This window comes from Monodelphis domestica, chromosome 5, assembly GCF_027887165.1.
Source record: "Monodelphis domestica isolate mMonDom1 chromosome 5, mMonDom1.pri, whole genome shotgun sequence".
Taxonomy (NCBI): domain Eukaryota; kingdom Metazoa; phylum Chordata; class Mammalia; order Didelphimorphia; family Didelphidae; genus Monodelphis; species Monodelphis domestica.
This window is the reverse complement of record NC_077231.1, coordinates 286,738,756-286,759,075: the sequence shown is the minus strand read 5'-3', so window position 1 is coordinate 286,759,075 and position 20,320 is coordinate 286,738,756. Positions and strand designations below refer to the sequence as shown.

At 38.2% G+C, this 20,320-nt stretch overlaps 1 protein-coding gene across 15 annotated transcripts in view; it reads left to right on the top strand.

The window, feature by feature from the left end:
• Window positions 1-20,320, top strand: part of NEK11 (NIMA related kinase 11) — a 388,343-nt gene that overhangs the window by 150,822 nt on the left and 217,201 nt on the right. For all 15 annotated transcript variants that reach the window (XR_001625257.2, XM_056800246.1, XM_056800248.1 and 12 more), the window contains 3 exons: window positions 461-580; window positions 2,603-2,696; window positions 10,271-10,448. Coding sequence is in view for 14 of the 15 variants with exons in the window: in XM_056800246.1 (XP_056656224.1) it covers window positions 461-580; window positions 2,603-2,696; window positions 10,271-10,448 (392 nt within the window). In the remaining variant the exon portion in view is untranslated. The remainder of the gene's footprint in view (window positions 1-460; window positions 581-2,602; window positions 2,697-10,270; window positions 10,449-20,320) is intronic.

Sequence of the window (20,320 nt, the reverse complement as noted above, 5' to 3'; positions counted from 1 at the left end):
CAAGTACCCACTGTAATTGTCTCAACTAATCTCTCCCTCTACTAAGTGCTTACTCTACCTTGAAAAGGATATAAGAAATAAATGTTCATTAGAATTCCTGCCATTTTAGGATGGAAAACTGCCTACCAGTGTAACTGCTAGGCATGCCCATGGATTTTGCTGCTGACAAGCTCTGAAATTATGAATTCCAAAAGCTTGTCATTAACAACAAAATGAGCAGGTATTTGGGTAGTTTACATAATTTGCTTTTAAATAAAAGTCTGATTTGACAATGATTGCCTATTAGCTGCTCTCCTGGTTGGCTCATTATCTAGCTTCACAATTTTTGCCTTGACTGTCCTCAGATGTCTCAGCTCTCTCTGTGACATAATGAAGCTAACGCAAAATATCTGTTTATTTGTTCCTACCACGTTTGGCTTGGGAATGTGGGTAAATTGTGGGGGCCTTTTATTATTTATAGGCAGAGGAAGATCCATCTCCAGACCCTGCGGGAGCTGTCTGAAGTACAGAAAATGACTCCGCGAGAGAGGATGAGACTAAGGAAGCTGCATGCGGCTGATGAGAAAGAAAAGAAGCTGAAGTAAGACGTCTCTCTCTGGATAGCTTAGCCCTTGTAGAAAACAGTCCAGGAGAATCACAATGAATTTAATGTATAGTCTAGCAGCAGGCAGATCGACTAATAGGTGAATTACAGTAAATATTGCAACCAGAACCTTTTTTCCAGGTATCCACACTGGTCAGGCAGGGACTGAGAGGTCGGCCTCTTCCTTGCAGTAGTTTTAGCAAGTCGTGAAATAAGTTTATTAAGTAGTTTTTAAGTCATAGTAAGCAAGCAATTATTACTGCTAGTAGTAGTGGTAGTAGAAAGACTTTTCTTATGCCTCCAGGTCTCTTCCTTATACCCCTTACAGGGATTGGGCAGAGGACTGGCGCCAGGAGAGTACCAGACAGCCAAATTCTGTTCTGGTGAAGTTTGGAGAAGGGAGAAGTGATAGGCTCCCCTTTTCCTGGCAGAACTGTCCCCCCACAAGATTTGGGGGAACTGGCAGGCCCTGAGAAGAACTTGTAGACTTAAAGTAAGAAGAGGAGAAAATTGGAAAGGAGAGAACTTTTTGGGTGTTAAATGAAGCCTTTCAAGAAGCTTATGCTCAGGCCATATGGTTCGTTTGCCCTGTTTGGAGGCAATAATTATAAGGAAACTCCCATTCAGAGTGGCCTCTGGCTCTCAGTTGTTCAGAAGCTGGCCAGGCAGCTTGTGAATTATCTCAGGCTTTGACTTCAGCCTCGCCTCCTTTCTGCTGGCCAAGTTTGGGCTGCTTCATTGCAGTTTATCACCTGGAATGGTGGAAGCCAAGCAAGGAAGGCAGAGAAAAGGAAGGAAACCCATCTCCACATCTTTCATTCCTTGTCAGTCTCTCTGGTAAAGAGATTTAGGAACGATGAGCTGCTGCTGGTGGCCAAGAAGAAGCTGAGGAATGGTCTGTCAGTTTCATGTATTCTGGCCTCCTTTTCCTGTCCAGTGGTGGACTATTGAGTGAAGGAGGGATTGCCTAATCTTACCCCAAAATACCTCTTCCTAAAAAAAAAGGAAGAAAGAAAGAAAATGGAAAGAATGAAAGAAAGAAAGGAAGAAATAAGGAGAGAGAAAGAAGGGGATAAAATAGAAAGAAGGAAAGAAAAATGGAAAAAATAGAGAAAGATAAAAAGAAGGAAAGAAAATGGAAAGAGAAAGGGGGAAAGAGAAAGGAAGGAAGGAAGAAAGAAAGAGAAAGAAAAAGAAAGATTTGGACATGTTTTAACTGTACAAAGGGGGAAGTTTGCTTTTTTTACTTTGTCTTTATGAAGATTATTGTACTGTGTAATAAGAATTCGAATTTGAAAACTTTCTGTCACAGTTGGGCTTTTTTGTCAGCATCTTTTGGAAGCACAGGGTGAATTTACTGGAGTGAGTAACTTTTGTGACTTAATAGATTATAAATCCAGAGCCGGTAGAAACCTTAGAGGTTTCTTGTCCAACTCCTCACATTTTGTAGATGAGGAGATTGAGATCCTGGTAGGCATGCGACTTGCCCAAGGCCAGAGATATAATAAGTTTCACAGGTGAATTTGGACTCAGTTCTGACTCTAGGTATTCATTACTTGGTCCTAGACTGTCTCCTTAAATCCTGAGCAACCTGGAGGATAAATGACTTCCCCAGGACCATAGAGATAAATTAATAAATGCCAGAAGCAAGCATTGAACCATAGACTTTCTTTATAACTCCCAAACCATCACTGTATTGCCGATATTGCTGGATTCTCCTGTAGGGTTTAAGCTGCATAAAAGGCTAATAAGGATGCCAGGAGCATCTTCTGATTCTTTTCCAAAGGAATAAAAAGGAAATAGTCTCTCCCTCCCCCGGGATTCCACAAGAACTGTAGGACAGAGATTAGGAGGCTGTAGAGTAGGCAGACGGAGAAGCTTTGTCCAGGATCATTGCCCAACTTGGCAGCCAGAAATCTCCATGTTCCTGGAGAAAAACAGACTTGGCTTATGTGAAATGCTGTAATTTTGACCTGTGTGGATTATGCTTAAGTCTGTGCTCACATTGTTGATTTGCAGGAAATTAGCTGAAGAAAAATACAAGGAGAACACCAAGCGAATGCAGGAACTGCGATCCCGGAATGTTCCACAGTCGAGCATTGAGGTGCTCCGTGTAAGTTTTCTTGAATTTTTATTCAACACATCGCCCCTGTTCTTGGTTCACCTTCCACTTTCAGGTACCATTTTGGACACTCTTGGTTCACCACCTACCAGGGAGGACCATCAAAGTCTGTCTAAATGCTTTTTTGACCCAGGTCAGCCTAGGCTAGTTGCTGAGTACAATAGAGCTGAATCTCCCCAGGTCCCAGAAATGCAGGGCTACATATTCTTCAAGGCATACCCCTCAGGATCACAGAGGTAGGGTTAGAAGGCAGCACAGAGATGAGGAAACTGAGGCCCAGTTAGAAAGCTGACAAACTCCAGAAGCAGGCTATGAACCCAGGTCCTCTGAATTCACAGCTTTTTTGTATGTGTACCAAATATTTTATACTTCCCATCAATGATGATGATGATAACATTTATGTAATTGTGGTTGTTTCTTAGTCATGTCTGACTCTTTGGGACCTCAGTTGGGGATACTAGAGTGGTTTTGCTTTTTATTCTTTGGGTCCATTTTAAAAATTATAAAATGAGTGCTCATTTTACAGATGAGGAAATGGAGGCCAAGAGAGCTAAGTGTTATATTTAAAATAGTTTTGAGTGTTAATTAGTTGTAGATAAGAGAGTGGGAGCCATAAACTGTGATAATTAAAATGTTTGGGAGCAAGGGAAATATATATATCAATTATGACCGCTGAAATATGTTTTCTACTGTGTCTTGGTTTTATATAAATATAAGATGGTCACCAGGGAATATATTCCCAATTTATGAATATGCCCAAGCCAACTGGGTTTTATAGAGAAATTTAATTTATAATACACTGATTAATCAATAGAAAAAGAGAGAAAGTAAGAAAGGAATAAGAATGAATAAATCAGTCAGTTGGTTTTATCACTCACCCAAGATCTCTCTAGGTAAGGCTTCTCATGCCAACCTCAGGCTCCACCTTCAAGAGAGCCTCCTTTCAAGAAATGTTTCCAGAGAATTCTCCTCCTTCAGAGCCAGCCTTCTCTCCTGGTCCTCCAACAGAGCAACCTCCTCAGTCCTCCTTCAGAGCCACCTCGCTCAGAGCAAAACCTCTCAAAGCAAAAAACTCTCCTTCTTCCTCAGACCCCGCTATCTTTAAGGAAACCATCCAAGTTCTCCTCCCCTCAGTTCTCACATCTACCAATCACTGTCCATGTCTTCCCTGTGTCAATGGTGGCTCTAGCTTAACCCAGGACCGCCCAGAGGTCTGTTTCCTTTGCACATGTCTGTTGTAGGTCATATTCTCAAATAATTAAATCTTGATCTATGCTGCAGCCCTTCCTAAATCCTGTTAGACTGAGTAGGGTAGAGATTGTAAGTTCCAAGACCTGGTTCTGTCATTCCAAGTATCCCTATTGTATCAATTCTAAAATCAATCATGACTCAAAGAACTTCCTGTTCTATGCTTAAGCATAGGTCAAAGCCCTTTCCATTGTTTAGCAAAAGGTTTCGGTCCTAAAGTAGTCTTAAGTAGGGAGGAGAAGGATCCTCCCATGCCAAGGAGTTTCACATTCCAATAGAGTTCTTACTATCAGTAGGAAATTTTTTCCAAGTATGAAATTTCCCAATGGTGAAATTTCCAACATTCATAAGTCTAAGAAATTTTAAGGTTTACATAAGTGAGGTCTTCTTGACTCTATGGCAGGCATTCAGCCTACTGCTCTCCCCATATAGAGTTTTGGTACTTTGCCAATACTATTTAATTTTAGTTTATCCTGACAACTGTGGGAGGCAGGTGCTGTTATTATTTCTATTTTATAGATGAGGAAACTGAGGCAGGCTTAGTTAAATGACTTGTCCAGGGTCACACAACTAGTAAATGTCTGATTTAGATTTGAATTCAGGTCTTCTGGTGCTCAATCAGCTTACTTATATTACCTTGCTGCTTTGGCCTTCTCCAAATATAATTCAGACAGTGGTCTGGACATGCCTGCCACTGTCATCATTTTCCCTCATGATGATAATGCTGGCACATGCTGGTCTGATTTTGCCAGTGCCCAGATGCTCAAGCTTCTTGTCACCTAACAGATGATCTTAGAGCATTTCAGTAGATGAAAAATCCATCTGGTTGAGGAAAGGGAAGAGAATAAGCATTTAGAGTACTTACTATGTGCCAAAGTGCTCTCCAAATATTATCTCATTCGATGAGCCCTTCTGAACTTAGCTAGGCTAGTCCTTGGACAGTAGAACATATGGGCCATCACAGTGTGTATCTGAAGCCTTTCTGGCTTGGCAGGAACTACCAAAGCTTGTGCCCCTCTGGTATAGCTTTATGAAAGTCTGGACAGTGCCGGACTTGGAGCAAGGAAGACCTAGGTCACATCCTGCTTCTGATGCTTTCTGTGTGACCCTGGGCTTAACGTCTCAGCCTCTGTTTCCTCATTTGTAAAATGAGCAATCATTTTACAATTTTAAAAATGGCCCTGACCAATAAATTGTAAATATGACCTCCAAAGAGTGAAATGGAAGGTGGAAAGTGAAGACAATTTGTATGAACATCTCTCTCTCCCAGATGATGTCTTCTCTATAATGGGGACTGAGACAATTATAGATAAATTTCATTAATAAAAATAAAATAATTTAAAAAATAAAACACTAAAAAATGGCTTTCAGGTAAAAGTAATATTTGCATGGAATCCTGTTGCAATGGAGGCACTTTGGATGTTTCAAAATCTAATGGTCTAGGAAGGATTTGTATTAAAGTCTTATATCCCCCTACTCTGCCAGCCCCATTCATTCCTTTGGGAAGTGGATTCACCTCCTGAGTCTCAAGGGTCAGAGACTTATATATGCTCTGATTCTCCTGAGTGTGTAAGCCCATTTCTGATCCCTAGAGGATCCTTTGTCATGCGTGGGGCTGCCATTAGAGTCTAAAGACAGCATTTTGGAGAAGGGAGCAGGGGGTTGATCATTGTCTGCCATATTTCTGAGAATGGGAGATCAAGGGGAAGATTCAAGAAGGTCACAGTTGATTTCTCCTCTTGCCTTGACTAATCCAGGGTCTTAAATCTTTCATATTTCTGAAAATTTGTCCTATATGATCTCCAAGGCCTCTTCTTGCTCTTGGAATCTTTTTTCCTCCCCTAATCCACAGTGGAGAGTGGTGCTCTCTGCTCTCTTCTCACCCACTGTAGTCAACTCTAAGTTCCTGTACAAGATGTACACTATCTGCTCCTCTCCCTCTTTGGCTAGGCTCAGAGTTGTGGAAACACAAAGCATATTTAGCTGAATCCCAGCCATTCTGCTTGAGATGGGCAACCAATGGGTTCTGGATGACCCAAAGGGCTAAGGTTTCCTAAGGGTTCTAGAGGGTTTCATACTAAGGCAGACAAAGGAAGCTGGATTCTCCATTCTGGGGAGTATAACCTCAAGCCACCATCATGAGTAAATCAGAGAAAATAAGCACAGGGATTGGTGGGATTCCATTCAAGTCAGGGAAGATACTCATGTATATTCATTAGTTATTCCAGTGGTCCCTACCTGTATGTCCCACCAGCTCTGGGGGAAAGGATTGATCTGTTTGACCCAGTATGGGAGCAATTTACTCCTAAATGATCATAATGGGAAAAAGGCACAAATACACATATTTCCTGAGATTGGAAAATGAAAAGCAAAGACACAGAAATATTTGCTTTAAGGAATCTAATAAACTACTTAATATTTTATTCTTGAAGCAACCCTGTGGCATCTGAAAATGTAGTTAATACCATAATTTTAAATAAGGGTGCTTCTGAGCATTTATTTTACTTTCTGGGTCTCTTATTTTTCTTCTTTGGAGATAAATATTTCTGTATTCTTTTTGTTTTCTGGTGTAATCATTATTTTAAATTTTTATTGTTTTTAAAACCCTTACCTTCTGTCTTAGAATCAATGCTATATATTGGTTCTAAGGTAGAAAAGAGCTAAGGGCTAGGCAATGGGGGAGAAGTGACTTGCCCAGGGTAACTGGGCTACTTCATAGCTGGGTGATCCTGGGCAAGTCTCTTAATCCCCATGGCCTAGTCCTTACTACCCTTCTGCCTTGGAACCATATATAGCATTGGTTCTAAGACAGATGGCAAGGGTTTAAAAAATAACAATGGTATGTATGATCTGTTAGGAAAACAAAACCACAAGTGAAGTCAGGGGGGCAGAAGCCAAAGAGGGCTAACCTGAGGGAATATTTCCTTATCTTTTCTGTTAAAAATGATGAAGGAATAAGGCCAGCCCAGGAGGTAGCAGGTTAAATAGAATAGAAGACATAAGGCCTGTTTAAAGATATTCAGAGAACCAAGGGGAGAGGAAATGGGAAGCCAAATGCATTGTCCTCAGAGAATAGGGTTTTTAACTCCCTTGAAAAGACACAATTTGAGAGAAAAGTAAGAAGAAACTGTGCAATAAAGAGGGAAAATAGTTCAATCAGAGGAGAGAGAATGAAGGGAAAGTAATATAAAGAGGGAGAAGAGGAGAGGAAGAGGCCTTCCTTCGGGATGGCTCTTCATTTCTTTTAGCATCCCTTGGGGGCTCCTCTATTCATCCCATCTCCCCTCCCCTCCCTCTACCCTCTCTAGACAGTAGATTTTTTAAAAATCCCAGACCAGGTCATTTTTTGTTTGTTTGTTTTCACAAGCAGCAGCATCTGTAGCCCTGGGAGACAGAGCTTGAGTAGTGAGAGAGCTCAGGCCTGCTTAATCAGAAGAGGCCATCTATGGACAGTTACTGGTAAGGGTCTCCAGGGGCTGCCCAAGATTGGCCACTGGTACCTTGGGGGCCACCCATGTATGGCCATTGATGAGGGTCCTCAGAGGCCACTCAAGGATTGCCATCGGCAAGAGTCCTTGGGGGCCACTCATGGATGGCCATTAGCGAGGGTCTTTGGAGGTTGCCCTTAGATGGCTGTTAGTGAGGGTTTTTGGGGGCTGCCCATGGATGGCCACTGAGGGGTCCTCAGAGGCCAGCTTCGGGATACCTCATTGACAGTGCTTTTGGCTTTGGCTGACAGGCTCTGTTTGGCTCAGGCTGGGCTTTGAAATCTTGAAAACTAAACAGAAACCAGTTATGTCAAGAAAGCTTCCTTTACGAGGGACAGTGTGGCCATCAGGAGAATTAGGTAGGGGTGGTGGGTGGGGGATAGCCAGGGCCCCGAGCAGCTCTTTTCTCCCTTGCTCTGTTCTCACCACCTTTGGGAGGGAGCATTCTTTTCTTCTTTTAAATTAACCATTTTTGTGCAAAGCTTTTGTTTTTACATTGACTTTACTTCCAAATATATCCTTCCTCCCTCTTCTACCCAGAGAGCCAATTCTTATAGCACAGAACATAAAGACTTATTCCATGTAGTATCTTGGGCAAGGCGCGTTTCCTCATTGGGAAAATGAAGGCAATGGAGATCTAGTCCAGCTCTAGAGCTGTGATCCAAAGAGAAGCAAAATGGGCAAAAATTCCCAATTCAGCCAAATTAGGAATCACAGATTCTCAGAGTCGGAGGAGGAGAAGAATCCCTTGAACCTGTCAGAGTCAGGAAAACCTGAATTCAAATTCTCTGTCAGATCTTTACTAGCTGTATGATGCTGGGCAAGTCACTTAATCTCGTCTACCTCAGTTTGAATCTGACCCAGCCAAGCTTGAGCCAACCACACCTCTCACCTTCTCCAGTCCATGGACGTGCTTCACAAGCCAGAGAAGCTTAATGAGGAATATAAGAACAGCAAATTAAAAATAAAAAATAAAGAACGGCAGATCCATGGTCTCTGCCCTCTAAGAGCTCTCATCCTAATGGGGGTGACAAACATGTATGGCACACAGCAAAAAGTGTAGCTTTTCCCTGTTAATATGTGCATGGACCCTAATCGTGTCTCCACGTAAATTATAGTTTTTGGATTTATTGGACATCTCAGGGCCACCTATGTGATGAAGCATTAGAGATGGAAAGAAGAAGTCAAGTCCTTTTTTCTTCTTGCAAAGGGGAGAAAATGGAACAAGGATGGCAGTGGGTCCCTCCATGCTCTGAGGAGAGCCCATGGCAGCCCCCTCATCAGAGTGGGAGACCAAACACTTCCAGGCATCCTTTTCCGGGGAACAGAAGTGCTTTCTGAAATGTGAAAGCCCCATTTCATGCACTTCACAGCATCTCCCTTTGTTCTTAAAACTGTTCTTGGAGCAGCTTTGAACCTTTGAAATTTGGGGCCTGCTGGTCTCCCTTGTGTCTCAAAACAATCACGGCACCCAGCACGCACACCTTTTAAAAAGCCGCGTGACTGCCGTCTCCCAAATGCCAACCCTGGCTAGGGCTCTGGTGCATTTTATTTATTAATTTAAGAAGATTAGTTTGAACTTTCCCTTCTGCTCTTAGTAAGGAGAAACTCTTGGAGTATCTCCCCATGACAGCTTTTATTTGTGTGTGTGTGTGTGTGTGTGTGTGTGTGTGTGTGTGTGTGTGTGTGTGTGTGTGTGTGTGTGTGTGTGTGTGTGTGAACTATTTGCTAAAGAAAACAGGTCAGTTCAGCACTAACTTCAGGACTCATGGAAAGAACAGTCTTAATTATCTGAAATGCTCATTGATATCTTGAAGTCCAGGTTTGAACCATCTAGATTTTCCCCAAATGTTCACATTTGCCATTAGCTGTAGGATTATATTGCTCTTAATTTGGGAAATACCAGTTTTGGGGCTCAGAATTTTTAGAGCTGGAAAGTATCTTATATCTTATCTAGTCCAACCCCCTCCTTCTGAACATAAAGAAATTGAGACCCATAGAATTTAAGAGATTGAAAGAAGGTCATATACCTATTAGACCCCAGCCCTTCCTACTCAAAAGCTGGTTCTCTTTCCTCAACACTTTCTTGATTCCTGGGAATTTAATATTTTATAGTTAATAAGACCTTTATCAAAATGGAGAACAGGATTATCTCTTTCTTTCTTTCTTTCTTTCTTTCTTTCTTTCTTTCTTTCTTTCTTTCTTTCTTTCTTTCTTTCTTTCTTTCTTTCTTTCTTTCTTTCTTTCTTTCTTTCTTTCTTTCTTTCTTTCTTTCTTTCTTTCTTTCTTTCTTTCTTTCTTTCTTTCTTTCTTTCTTTCTTCCTCTCTTTCTCTTCCTCCCTCTTTCTCTCTCTCTCTTTTTCTCTATTCTCTTCCTTCCTTCCTTCCTTCCTTCCTTCCTTCCTTCCTTCCTTCCTTCCTTCCTTCCTTCCTTCCTTCCTTCCTTCCTTCCTTCCTTCCTTCCTTCCTTCCTTCCTTCCTTCCTTCCTTCCTTCCTTCCTTCCTTCCTCCCTTCCTTCCTCCCTTCCTCACCTTCCATCTTGGAATCAATACTGTATATTGGTTCCAAGGCAGAAGAGCAGTAAGGGCTAGGCAATGAGGGTTGTGACTTGCCCAGGGTCACCCAGCTGGGAAGTGACTTGAGGCCAGATTTTAACCTAGGACCTCCCATCTCTAGGCCTGGCTCTCAATCCACTGAACTACCCAGCTGTCCCCTATCTGTTTCTTTCTAAGTAGTTTTCAAGACCAGAAAAAAAAAGTTTGGCCTTATAAACCTTGTTGTTTTATTTTAAATTAGTTGCTAATTAAACACCATCATGTTCCCCTAAGGAATCTGATGAACAGGCTTCAGGACACCTGACTGAATCTGAGCCAAATGAAGAAGAGATGCTGGCAGAGCTTTCCCTGACTTATTCTCAGCCAGTCGCCTCTCAGAGCTCTGCAGGACAGGAGCCAAACCAAGGGGAAACTTCAAATCCACTGTCCACATATGAACTGGAAGATCATGGTAAGAATTCAGCTTTATTTGCATCATAAAACCATAGATTTAGATCTGGAAGGGACCTTTGACATCGTCCCATCCAACTCCCTCATTTTACAGATGAAGAAACTGAGACCTAAGAGAGGATTTGTCAAGGCTCATTTATACAGCTAGTAAGTGTCTGAAATGGAATTCAAACTCAGATTTTCCTGACTCCAAGTCAAGCACTTCCTTTGTTACTCTATGCTGTTCCTCACCAGTTAAAAGCCAGGAACTCTTTGTTGGCATGATCTTATCTCCAAAAGAGGAACTGTGTGATGAATGGGAGAATTGAGGGATTTTGGTTGACTTATCTGTGAGTAAAAAAAAAAAAGAAAAAGAAAAAGAAAAGATCTCAGTTAAACTAGCTTCCTTTAAAAGAAAATTAGTTTTCTTTTTGTTTATTTTTAATTAACATGATTTATCCTTTCTCTCTTCCATCTTCTTGACCCATCCCATTAAAAAAAAGAAAAAATAATTCTTTTAACAGATTGTACAGTCTTGCAAAACAAATTCTCTTTTTCACCTCATTCATAACCCTGTTTTTCATTCTGCTTGTTTGAGTCTTTCCCTCTCAGTTAGGAGGTGTGTCATTCCTTATCACTAGCCTTCTGGAATCAGGGGTGATCATTTGTTGGTCAGAGTTCTTAAATCTTTCAAAAATTGTTCTTTTTTTTATGGAGTTATTTTATTGTATCAATTGTTTTCCTGGTTCTGCTCTTATTCTGCCTCGTTTTATACAAGTCTTCCCAAGTTTCTAAGAAATTACCCCTTTCCCCATTTCTTATGGCACAAGAGTATTCCATTACATTCATATGCTGTCATTCATTCAGCTAATCCTTACAGTCTGAGGGATTTCCACAATGATAGAATCTTGGAAATACTTATCCTTTCTGAATCACTTTTGAAAATGGTTTCTATAATGTCTATACATTTTAGAGAAACTTTGAAGTCTCTTTAAATTAAATTGCTAATTAAAATTTTAAAATAAACAAAAGGAAACTTAATAGAAAAAAGGAACAAGGTTGACTGAGATCTTTGTTCTTATACACACACACACATATATATATAATACACATACCTATATAAATATATACACACACATACAATTCAGGCATTGCACATCATGGGGATTAGAGCTATGGTGCTCCCACAATCTGGAAAATCCATTAAAATTTTTTTGACCATTTATACAGAGTGATCTCTCTCTCTCTCTCTCTCTCTCTCTCTCTCTCTCTCTCTCTCTCTCTCTCTCTCTCTCTCTCCCTCTCTCCCTCCCCCCCTCCCTCCCTCCCTCCCCTGGAGCCCTTACAGCACCTTATTGTAAAATCTGGGTGTCATAGGCTTTATATAAATATCATAGGCTTTATATAAATATATAGTTCCACGTTAAGAAAACTCTACATTTCTAGATTCTATGTGTCATTTGTTGGCTTCTGCATTCTTTGTGTAAACTTTAACTTTTTAGTTATTTTACCTTTATTTATTTCTTTAAAGTTTTTTAATTTTTATTATTATGCAAAATACACTTCCATATTGGTCATTGTTGTAAGAGCACACATTAAAAAAATGTGAAAGATAGTATGCTTTATTCTGCCTCCTTATGATCCCAACAGCTCTTTCTCTGGAGGGGGAGAGCATTCCTCATCATAAGTCTTTCAGGATTGTCCGAGATCATTACATTACTGAGAGCAGCCACGTTTTCACAGTTGAACAGTTGATCATTATACAATATTGCTGTTACTATGTATAAGGTTCTCCTGGTTCAGCTTATTTTGCTCTGCTTCAGTTTATGCACATCTTTACAGCTTTTTCTGAAATCATCTTGCTTCTCATTTCTTTTAGCATAATAGTATTCCATTACCAACATGTACCACAACTTGTTCAGCCATTCCCCAATGGACGGACATCGCCTCAATTTCCAATTCTTTGCCACCACAAAAGAGCTACTATAATATTTTTTGTACTAGGTTCTTTCCCTCCCTTGTTCATCATCCCTTTGGGATCTAGATCCAGTTGTAATATTACAGGATCAAAGGGTATGCTCAGTTTGATAGTCCTTTGGGCATAATTCCAAATTGCCTTCCAGAATGGTTGGATAAATTCACAACTCCATCAACAATGCATTGGTGTCACAATTTTGCCACATCTTCTCCAACATTTATCATTTACCTTTGCTGTCATACTGGTCAATCTGATAGGTATGAGGTGGTATCTTTGCATTATTTAAATTTGCATTTCTCTAATCAAGAGTGATTTAGAACATATTTTAATATGATTATTGATAGCTTTGATTTCTTCATCTGAAAATTGCTTGTTCATATCCTTTGACCATTTGTCAGTTGGGAAACAGCTTTTATTCTTATAAATTTGACTTAGTTCTCTAGATATTTGAGAAATTAAACCTTTATCAGAGGAATTTGTTATAAAAATTTCCTCCCAGTTTGTTGTTTCCCTTCTTATCTTGGTCACATTAGTTTTGTTTATACAAAAGCTTTTTAATTTAACGTAATAAAAATTATTCGCTTAATATCTTAGAATGCTCTTTCTTTTGTTTGGTCATAAAATTTTCCCTGACAGATCTTTGGAGAAGGGAAGAATTTATGACCAAACAAGAGATAGAGAATATTATAAGATGTTAAATGAATAATTTTGATTATATCATATATTATTATAATATTCTATAATATTATATTATACATTAAAAAACATTTCAACTTTAAAAAAGAAATCATGTACATTTATAGCATTAAAAGATAAAATATGTTGACATTATACAATACTATATGTGCATTTTGTGCATTTCTGAATTTCTAAACTTTTTTTTGTGTCAGTTTCTGGCCTTTTCATATCATCTTCAGCTTCAACGAAACTCCCCAAATTCCCATTTAATTCTTTATGCCAACCTGCAGTGGGGAAAGTTATTGTGGAAGTGATTGCTCTATGTTTAAAGCTGAACATATTATTTATGTCTCTTTCCATAAACTAAATCTTAGGTCAATAATGTTGTCTAGTGATCCTCTCCCTATTAGAATCCAATATTGAAAAGCAACACAATTCCATGGGAAGTTGCCATGGTTGACTTGCACTCTCTTGGAGGGCAGGAAGATTCCTTTGAGGGCATATGAAGAAAAGGAGGCTGTTGGGCAGAGGTCTTGAAGAGGCAGGCTATATGTAGTTATAGATATTAGACCTGAACGGACCAACCAATTCCTCAATTCCTCTCCCATCTGTCTACTCACACCAAAATCACAGCCATCCTAATCCAGGTCCTTAGCACCTCTCTCTGAGTAGTACCATGAAAGTAACCTCCTGTAGTCCTTTTTCCAGTCCATCCTTTACTCAGGTGCCAGATTGATATTCCTAAAATATAGGACTGACCACATGGCTCTTTTGCTCAAGAATTCTTCATGGATCCCCACTGATATTAGGAAAAAAAGGCAAATTTCTCTAGTATTTAAAGCCTTCTGAGGTCTTTCTAGACTGGTTACCATTACTCTTGCTCCCTCACCCACCATCTTATTTACTCTTCTCTGCATAGGAGAAGTGGTTTCCAATCTCTGTCTTTGGACAGGCAAATATTCCTAAATACCTTTTAATTCTCTTCAACCTCTGGCCCAAGGAATCTCTAACTTCCCTTAAAACTCAACTAAATTCTGTCTCTTAAGAAAGGCCTGTCTGATCCTTCCATTTGCAAGTTCCTTTTCATCAAAATTATTACACACGCACACACACACACACATAACTCTCTGTGTGTATATATAACATATATATAAAACTATGTGTGTGTATATGTATAACTGTGTGTTTGTATATATGTGTAATAACATTTTTATGCACAGTTTGCTTTCCCCAATTGAACATAAACTCCCTGAGGGCACTGAAATTTGTTTTTCTTTCACATCCCTAGTACCTAGCTTTGGGCTTGGCACACAGTAGACACTTAATAAATCCTTTCTCAATTGAGTCAAATCCATCATGAGCCAGAATCAAGTAGAATTCTAGAATCAGGAGATTGAACTAGATGGTATTTGATGGTCACTTGTATCCTTGGGACCATATTTCAATGGCTTTTTAATGTAGGATTGTAAATGGCAAGTTGTTTGCTCTGTGGGGTTTTGCCTCCAGATTCCAATATAGTAATTATTGAATTTGAGAGAAATAAATTGTCATAGGAAATAGTTATTAACTCAGGTGGATCTGTCAACTCTTTGATTTCACTGATTTTTCTTAAGCAAAAAAATATATATATTAACTGAATGAAATTAGAATTCTAATGGTGTTAGGGAATCCATGCGATTGATCAGGAAGAGAATAGAATCTGTTGGAAATGTAATAGGAAATAATCTTTCTTTTTAAGCATTATAAAGTTGGTATAACAAGTGCTATGTCTATTAAGTATCTTAATTTAATTATAAACATTCAACTCATTCATTACTAAAATCTGGGGAAGAAAACTCAACAATCTGATCTGATAGTTAATTAGAATGATGAACAGTTACAAGCTTATGGGTGATTGTGTATCTCAAGCATGAAATGAGACTTCAACAAGCTAGGGAAATCCACAGCAATTAATTGCCTCCCTCACACCTTCTGCCTTTTGGGAAGGCTACTTTTCAACCTGCTAGCCTGCCCAAGGACGTTTTTCTTTGGCATGTATATACGAGGCTAAAAGTATTTTTTTTTGTCCTTATAGTTATCCTACTCTTTCTGGTTTGGGAAATCCTGTTCAGCCTCTCTATACTCCTTCTTTTGGGTTTCCCCCTGGGCTATGAGTCAGTTATAGGGGAAAATCATAGAATGAGGCTAATACATTTAAATTTAGGACACATTTAGTAGGCAATAGTTGATTCATTGAATCCCATTAGAGATCAAAGTAGCTGTTATAATCAAATAAGACAGAGACTTTAAACTTTAAAGAAATCATAAATATTTAAATCTCTTTATAGATGCTGCTGGCAATTTGTACATTAATTTTAAACAGACCCCTGAAATCAGTGTATCACCATTTCACTATAGCCTTATAGCAAACAGCTGAGTTATGGAGATTTATTCTATCCATATTGGGAACAAGAGAGCTGCTGAAAAGTCTAGGACTCACAGGACTAAAGTAGACTCAAGGCATGGCTCTTTCAATGTCCGCCATGACTCTGGAGTGATCTGGGACTCCCAGGCAGTCCACCTCATTGGGTTTTCCCTTCATACTAGTCATGTCAGCAGCTCTTTAAGCAAGTTTCCTGCTGACTTCCCTTTGCTCAGTGGATAGCCAAGCATTCACCTTCCTTCTGGAAGACCACAGACACTCTTGACTTTCTGGGCGTTGTCTGAACCCCATGTAACCTTTTCCATAAAGCATCAGCTTGCAATGGGAAGCAAATGGCCATTTTGACTTTGTTAAATGATGTATCTAAATTTCTTTTAGAGAGGGAATAACCTAATATTAATCAATGAGTCCAATTCTTAGCTATTGATTTACTGAGTGAAATCAAGGGGAGGCAGTTGAGATGGGTCATTAGGAAAGAAAGACTGCTGATGATGTTGTTAAACTTGGATTCCAGATCAGGTAAAAGCAGAACAGTTATCCAAAAAATATATTTTTTAAAGTTCGTTCATGGAACCAGGTTAAGATCAGGTTAACCCTGACTTAGACTCTACTGATGATGTCCAAATTTCAGTTGGAATGAGTCTCAGTTCATTTAATTAATGGTTAATAACAAAGATGGGGTGTGTGGGGAGGGTTTGATAGAAGTGGACTAGAGAATCTCTAGTGCCTCTTGAGGCTCCCTCTTTGCTTCTCCAATAGTCAAGTTAGTAGTATGAAAGGTGGGAGCTCTTCATCCAAAGCCAGAAAGAGGGGGAGCCTTGCATGCATGACCCCTTCTCTGTCATGTTCTAATGCTCTTTACAGTTTTTGACCACAGTGCTGTTTGCTGCTGATTCATGTCCTATCTTTTATCAGGTTGGGGGTTGCAGGACAGAGAGAGGGCAAACCCAGAAATGGTTTCAAGGGCCAAGGGCTGGAAAAGGAAAAAGGCTCCTCCTTGCTTCCCTTCCTGCATGTTAGCCACAGAGTATATGAGGGATTTGTTTCTACGTGAAACTTTCAATTAAATATTCTAAAGGGAGGAAAGGATATCATGGATAAATGAAATCCATAGTAACCCCCAACCCTCATTTTGTCTTTATTTAATATTTTCCTTAGAAATCATTACTTATTTTAACATCCCTTTAAGATATTTTCAAATTCTCTCCTTTCCCCTTTTCCCTACCCATTTTGAAGGAAAGAAATGTGAAATCATTGATACATGTGAACTCATACATACAAAAAAAAGAAAGTGAGAAAATTATGTTTCAATCTGCATTCAGACACCATGAGTGTTTTCTCTGGAAGAGGAGAATATTTTCATCATAAATCTTTTGGAATTTTCTTTAATCATTGTATTGATCAGAATAACTTGGTACAGAATTACTGTTGTATACAAAATTCTCCCGATTCTGCTCAATTCATTTTGTTCATGTAAGTTTCCAGATTTTTCTAAAAGCATAATACTCATCATTTCTTATTTCATCACCATTAGATACCACAAATTGTTCAGCCATTCCCCAGCTGATGGACATCCCCTCAATTTCCTATTTTTTGCCACCACAAAAAAGCTACTATAAATATTTTTATACAAATAGGTCTTTTTCTTTTTTTCTCTGATCTCTTTGGGATACAGACCTAGTTAGTGGTATTACTGGATCAAAGGGTATGCAAAGCTTTATACCTCTTTAGGCATGGTTCCAAATTGCTTTATAGAATGGTTGAATGAGTTCACAACTCAATTAACAGTGCATTAGTGTACCAATTTTTCCACATATTCTTCAACATTTATCATTTTCCTTTTCTCTTATTAGTCAATCTAATAGGTATGAATTGGTACCTCATTCCTCTAATCAACAGTGATTTAGAGAAGTTTTCATATAGTTTTGATTACTTTTTCTGAAAACTTCTTGCTTATATCTTTTGATCATTTATCAATTGGGGAATGATTCATATTCTTATGAATTTAACTCAATTTTTCTATATAATTGAGAAATGCAGCCTTTATCAGAGCAATTTACTATAAATTCTTCCCTCCTCCACCTGCCTCCCCCCACCTCATTTTCTGCTTTCTTTCTAATCTTGGATGCATTGTTTTGTTTGTGCAAAATCATCTTTAATGTAATCACAATTATCCATTTTATACCCTGTGATCCTCTCTATCTCTTATTTGGTCATAAATTCTCCCCTGAAACAAAGATCTGAAAGGTAAGTTTTCCACATTCCCCTAATTTGCTGATATCACCCTTTATATTTAAATCATGTACTCATTTTAACCTTGTCTTGGTCTATGTTGTGAAACATTGACTTATGCCTAATTTCTACCAAAGTGCTTTCCAGTTTTCACAGCAGTTTTTGTCAAATAATAAATTCATGTCTCCAAAGCTAAGTTCTTTGGGTTTATCAAATACTAGATCAGTACAGTAATTTATTACAGTGTATTATATATCTAATCTGTTGTTTGTGTAACTGATCTGCCATTCTGTTTTTTAGAAAGTACCAGATTATTTTGATAATTATTAATTTATAGTACAGTTTGAGATATGCTATGGCTAGGTCACCTTCCTTCACATTTTTTTTTTCCATTGGTTCCCTAGGTAATATATAGAAATACTGATGATTTCTTTGTATTTGGTTTATGTCCCACAACTTTGCTTAAGTTGTTAATTATTCCAACTAATTTTTAAGTTGATTTTCTAGGATACTCTAAGTATACCATCATATCTGCAAAGAGTCATAGTTTTGTTTCCTCATTGCTTATTTTTATTCTTTCAATTTCTTTCTCTTGATTTATTGTTATACCCAATATTTTTAGTATGATTTTTAATAATAGTGGTGACAATAGACAACTTTACTTCACCTCTGATCTTATTGGGAAGACTTCTAGCTTATTTTCAGTACAAATAGTGCTTGTTGATGGTTTTAGATAAATACTACTTATTTTAAGGAAAGCTCCATTTACTCCTATCCTTTCTAGTGTTTGTTTTTAATAGCAATGAGTATTATTTTGTCAAAATCTTTTTTCTGTATCTTTTAAGATAATATGGTGGTGGTGTTTTTTTTTATTATTGGTATGGTCAATTATGCTGATTGTTTTCCTAATGTTGAACTAGCCCATGCATTCTTGGTATGAATCTCATTTGGTCATAACGTGAGATATTTGTGATTTATTGCTGTAATTTACTTGTTAGTATTTTACATAAAATATTTGCATCCAAATTCATTAGGGAAGTTGGTATATAACTTTCTTTTTCTGTTTTTTCTCTTCCAGTTTTCAGTATAAATACCATATTTGTATTGCAAAAGGAATTTGGTAGAACTCTTTCCCATCAACTATTTTCCCAAATAGTTTATATGATAGAGGAATTAATTTGTCTTTAAATGTTTGGTAGAATTAACTTATGATTCTATCTGGTCCTGGGGATTTTTACTTAAGGAGTTTACTGATAGCTTGTTCAATTTCTTTTTCTAATATAAAATTTCTTTATTATATTTGTCTCTGTTGTAAACCTGGGCAACTTATATTTTTGTAAATATTTATCCATTTCATCAAGATTATAAAATTTATTGACATACAACTAGGCAAAATAACCCCTGATAACTGCTTTAATTTCATCTTGTTGGTGCATTTACTTTTTTTTTATATTGTTAATTTGATTTTCTTCTTTATTTTCTTTACCCTTAAAATATCTCTCCCCAATCTATTTTCCAGGTCAGTTGTTTTTCCAATTAAAGATTTCACATTTTCTTCTTTTCATTCTTTTGACTTTATCTTATTGCTTCTTGATATCTTCTTGAGTTATTAGATTTGACTTGCCCAAATCTGTTTTTTTTAAGGAATTATTTTTTTCAGCTTTCATCCAGCTCATCTTCTAGGCTATTTGCCCTTCAGCTATAGGTTAGAGTAGCAACATGGAGACCATGTAGGCATTTAGAATCCTCAAAGATCAAGACAAGGATTTCCTATTTCACCTGTATATATTGCTAGTTCATACATAGTTATAATCTCTCCTATTTAGACTGTAAATTCCTTGAGGGCACAGATTATCTTTTGCCTTTCTTTGTATTATCAGGGCTTAGCAAAATGCTTGGCACAAAGAATGTAAAGATGTTTAGGAAAGACTTTGAGTGTACCACCCATAAACTAGCCATGAAGGGGTATGTTAGACATTCACAAGGAAATCAGGTAGTTCCGGTGTGCAGAAATGCCCAGCCTAACACAGCACAGTACACACAATCTATATAGATACATAGATTTATTATTATATATTATAGACACATAGATTATGAAAGCTTGAAAGAAGATATTATTTTTTCTATCATACTAATTTTACAGCTAACGAGACTATACAGATCAGCCTGATGGACTGGATCAAATAAGATGAAATTTAACAGGGATTAATGTGAAGTTCTATGTTTCACAAGTTCAAGGAGAAATGGACCTGGGCAGTAATTTGTGTGAAAAAGATCTGGGGGATCAAATTAGTTGCCAGCTCCAGGAGTAGTAAGAGAAGGGAAGACGGGAGATGGCTTGAATTGTATAATTTTGGAGAACTCCTGTGGAAGATTGTTATTGCATGTAATTGGTAAAATGGATTATCTTTATAATAAAAAAAAGCTTTGAGGGCTCAAGCAGACTACTATCTCATCAGGGTGATTAGGATAAAAAAGACTTTTCTTGAAAGGGCTTCACACTTAAACTAGAGAGGAATCACACTACTATGTAATGGTTTCTTCTTCCTACTTCGCCAAGAAGCCATATAAGACACAATGAAGT